Source organism: Gossypium hirsutum, chromosome D11, assembly GCF_007990345.1.
Source record: "Gossypium hirsutum isolate 1008001.06 chromosome D11, Gossypium_hirsutum_v2.1, whole genome shotgun sequence".
NCBI classification, from domain to species: Eukaryota; Viridiplantae; Streptophyta; class Magnoliopsida; order Malvales; family Malvaceae; genus Gossypium; species Gossypium hirsutum.
In genome coordinates this window covers 26973610-26978100 of record NC_053447.1, presented here as the reverse complement: position 1 = coordinate 26978100, position 4491 = coordinate 26973610, and the positions used below count along the sequence as shown (strand labels likewise).

The window sequence follows — 4491 nt, the reverse complement described above, 5'->3', positions numbered from 1 at the left end:
GTTGTATATTCTTAACATACATCTGAAATACAAGCTCACAGTATTTATAACACTAACACTATGTTTGGTTGGGTGTATTGGCTAATACACCCCTAATCGGTGGGCCCCACCTAATACATCTTTATTCCATCGTTTGGTTGAATGTGTTTCTAATACGTGTGTAATATAATACAGATCTAATCGGTGAAAACCACTGATTTGTAATACAGCCATTTTGCTCAGATTAGGTGTTGCATCGTTTACCCTCCCTGTTTTACCCTCCCAATTGGCTTCCCCATTCCGTCGCCTCTTCCTTCGTTCTACCTTCGCCTCCCGATTGGCTTCCCCATTCGCCTCTTCCTCTGTCTCTCAACCTTTTCTTTTCTTTTTCTTTACAACCAGTCACTCTTTCGATTTGCCTTCTCAACCAGTCGACCTTTTTCTTTTCTTTTTCTCTGTGTCACTCTTTCGATTGCTCTCAATTGGTGGGTTTCCAGGTTACTGCTACTGAAAGGTAAAGGTTTCTAACTCTCTTTTGCTCTCAATTATCCTGTAATTGTTCTAACTCTCTTTTTCTCTCTGTACTGAGTTTTAATGGCTGTCTTGTTAGTGTCTTCTTCATTGCACTTTCAGGGCCTGATCTCTGTTTCTTCTTTCTCAGTTGATGTGCAACTTTACATAAACAAGCCTGAGCCCCCCATTGTTTTACCCTTTTTTCTTTCTATGTTAGGGCACAAGACATTGGCATGCAATCTGATGCAAAATTCATTTTCGCCTAAACTTCGTAGCATGTTTCAATCCGTGTTTGTCATTAACTGTGATTATGTAATTTGGAACTTAGGTTGAGCATCTCCATAAATGGCGTCTCCCCTTTGTTCTCTTTTCCTCTTGTTTTCTTTTCTGACCTTCTAGTTAGCCACCTAACTAAGATACTTCCATATTAAAATTTCATGTAAAAACGGTTGAGTTTATTCATGTTTTATTCTTTGTAGTCTCACTGTCTACATTAATTTGTGCAGTTGTTGGTTTACTCCATCTATTTTGACTGGTTAATGTTTCTTTGAATCTTCTGAGCTGAGGTGATTAACTTAAAATTCCATATTTCAATCAGCTGTTCTTTTTCTCAACTTTTAGGTGTTAAAGGAATTTACTCTTCAAAAACAATTGAGGGTGCTACTCATTTTTTGCATCACTATTCAAGCTACTTGGGTGCAAGGTATGAATTATAGGTTTGATTTTATTTAATTATTTAATTAGTTTTTTAATATTGTAGAATGCAATTTGTAGAAAACTGTAAAACTTTTTCATTCTAATTGATGTTGTCTTTGACATGCATATTAGTTGGGAATAAAAAATGAGTATTAGTTGTTCGTTCGAATTTTATTGGTGAACTTTGCTACTTAAACCCAATTGAGACTTTATGAAATTATGCTGGACATTGTTGCCAATACTCAAAGATAATGAATGAAATGTAAAGACGCCTAATGTTATGCAATCATTTTATCTTTTAGGACATATCTTAGATACATGGTAGTTGAAGAAACTATTTTTCTTTGAACTATTTCTCCACTCCTTTTTCGAACCATATCTATTTTAAGGTGTAAGAAAATTTGGTATAGAAAAGATTGCAGTGATGTAAGGGACTGTCATTCCTTTAGAGGCAGTGGTGATAATGGTAGGCTTTGCTGAAATATGCCCAAAATAGACTCAACCTCATAACATGGTAGGCTTTGTTGCAACAAAAGAGTCATAGTTTAGAACAATATTTTCCAATGTTGCATCTCTCCAAACCTTCTTCAATGATGGCCCAATCCTTCGAGGATGATAATATTCTATGCACTTCTTCCATGTCCTGTTTGTTGAATGCATTTGAAAGAGAGTGCACTTGGTCCTGTCCTTTGAATCCGCTATCGCTTACCTCTTCAGTTAGTGAACGAAGTTCACTAATTCTCTGCATTTGCTTTACTTTTTCAACATTATCCGTCTCTCTGCTCCTCTCCATGCAAGATACAGCCAAACAAAATATCCCATCTCGAATACCTATCTTTGCCTCCTTCATTTCGAATAAAACCTGAAAAATTTCATCTGTCCTTCCAACTTTTCCAAGCTCCTTAATGAATACTAAATATGCTTCCCAAGTAGGTCGGATGCCCCTCTCCTCCATTGAATTGAATACTTTCCATGCTTCGGATATACGGTTATGGCCAACATGACCTGCAACCATGGCCATAATAGCAACAGTTTCAGGCTCAACACCTTTCTCCATCATCTCATTGTATAAATCACAGCCTTTTTTATACTCTTTCAATCTAAAGAGGCGTTGCATTAGATCAGTGTAAGTAGAAGCCGTTGGTAAGTACCCGAATTCCTTCATGCTTTGGAAAAGATCAAGTGCCTTGGAAAGGTCATTTCTTCTTAAGTGCCCATTGATGATAATCTCATAAACCTTCTCACTAACCAGTTGTCTTCTCTTCATAATATCGAGGATTTCCAAGGCATCGACAATCCTATCGGCCTTGCACAGTCCTTTGATCAGAATCTTAAAATAACGGGGGTCCAAAGACAACCCTTTCTTCTTAAGGTCCCGAATCAATTCTAAAGCTTCATTAATTCTTCCAGAAATACATAAACTCCTCAATACATAACCATAAACTTCTTGTTCTGGAATCTCAGACACCCTCGTCATGTTATCGGCAACCAAGTGAACTGCATTGTTATCTTCCGATTTAGCTACACAATTTAGTAGCATCTTGTAAAAATTCAAATCAAGGCTCATTTCCTTCTCAACCATCTCCTTGTAAAATTCCATAGCTAAGTTGCCTTTATCAGCATTACAAAGAACACGGATCATCATCATATAAGTCGTCATGTCAGTTTCAAAACCACATTTCTTCATGTTTTCAAAAACTTCCAGGGCTTTTCCAATCAACTTTGGCTTCCCATATTGCGAGATAAGGATTGTCCAAGTCTTGATATCTTTCTTACAAGATTTCTCCTCCATTTCCTCCAATAGCTTCTCAACCAACCCATGTTCATTAGCCTCACCACCTATATACAGCATGGTATTAAAAATCTTAGTTGTATAACAAAACCCTTCTCTAAGCTTCACCCAGTTGAAGAATCTAAAAGCTAAATGAGGCACTTTAAAGCACCTTTTCAACACTTTCTCAACAATCTCTGGTTCAAACGAAAGCCCTGATTTTTCCAACTGCTCCTCCATGGAAACCAAATCATTTTCAGCTCTAACTATCTTAGTTATCTCATGAACCACTGGACTAACATCAAATTCAACTGAATTCCCCATCTGGGTATCATCCATAACCATTACATTCTCATTCTGGGCATTTTGACAAACAGCTAGACTACTATACAACGATTTTTTTTTAAACCCAGCCTCCCCGTCATTGACCCGTGATGTTGTCGGGGTTTCATCTGAGGTTATATTAATAGCTCTCAAAATGTCAATTATTTCATTCCCCTCCTTCTCCACCAACTCACTCTTCTCCTCGGCATTTTGACAAACACCTGGCCTTCTAGCCAAAGATTGTTCTATAAACTCAAGCTCCTTGGCATTGGTTCGTGGGGTTATCGAAAACCCAAATCCGGTTTCATCTGAGGTTACATTAACAGCACTTAAAATGTCAGTTATTTCTTGGAAGAGTGATGGGATGCTACCAGTTTCAGCTTGGCTCTTCAAGTTAGCTTGTGGGGCTTTCTTCGTTGGTTTGGATAATTTGGAGAGTGTTGAAAATCGAAGGGGACGAAGCTTAAGTCTCGAGAAATGGAGATGAATCACTGATTGTGAATGAAAGTGCTGGAATTTGACTAAGTACCTCATATTTCAAGCAAATTTTTTGACCATCTCAGCTTATTGTTGCGCATAAACCACAACTTCTTATTAATGGAAGTTTGTTGAGTGAAGTTATAGTCCTACTGAGCTTCGAATACTTTTTTTTGGGGGGGTAAACAACGTTACCAGTTTACCAGTGACTTAAAAAATAATCACTTAACTCTAAAATAATTAGACGAGTAAAAAAGAAAAATAAAACATAATTGAGTGACCAAAAAAACTTGGGTGATTATTAATGTAGTTTACCTTTTTTCTTTACGTCATTAACAATAATAGTTAAATTTCAATTCTAGCCCCTCTACTTTTTAATTATATAAAAATGGTCAAATTTCAATTTCATGTTCAGATTTGGAGTCTGTTTGATTCACTGAAAATATTTTCCAAAAAAAAATTTCTAAAATAGAATGATCTTTTTGAAAATGTGATGTTTTTTGGTATTTGGATGATTTTAGGTAAAACATTTTCCACAGCTTGATAAACTTTCTTGAACTCATTTTCTGAAAATTATTTTAAATAAAACAAAATTAATTTTGAAAACTATTGTAAAATAATGTGTAATATAATGTAACATTAATGGGCAATATGAGCTAAATATCTTTCAATTTAAAAGGCATAAACTTTGGCATTAATGTGCTACAAAAATTGTCTTCTTTCTTTGAAGG

At 36.0% G+C, this 4491-nt stretch overlaps 1 protein-coding gene across 1 annotated transcript; it reads right to left on the bottom strand.

Moving 5' to 3' along the window:
• Positions 1-1726: 1726 nt before the first annotated feature.
• On the bottom strand, positions 1727-3817 carry LOC107911124 (putative pentatricopeptide repeat-containing protein At5g06400, mitochondrial). Its single transcript, XM_016839010.1, has one exon. It carries the CDS (start codon positions 3815-3817, stop codon positions 1727-1729), a length of 2091 nt encoding a protein of 696 aa, XP_016694499.1.
• Between the last annotated feature and the right edge of the window lie 674 nt (positions 3818-4491).

Coding starts and splice junctions, on each gene's coding strand:
- LOC107911124 (XM_016839010.1), bottom strand. CDS start 3,817: ATGAGGTACTTAGTCAAATTCCAGCACTTTCATTCACAATCAGTGATT.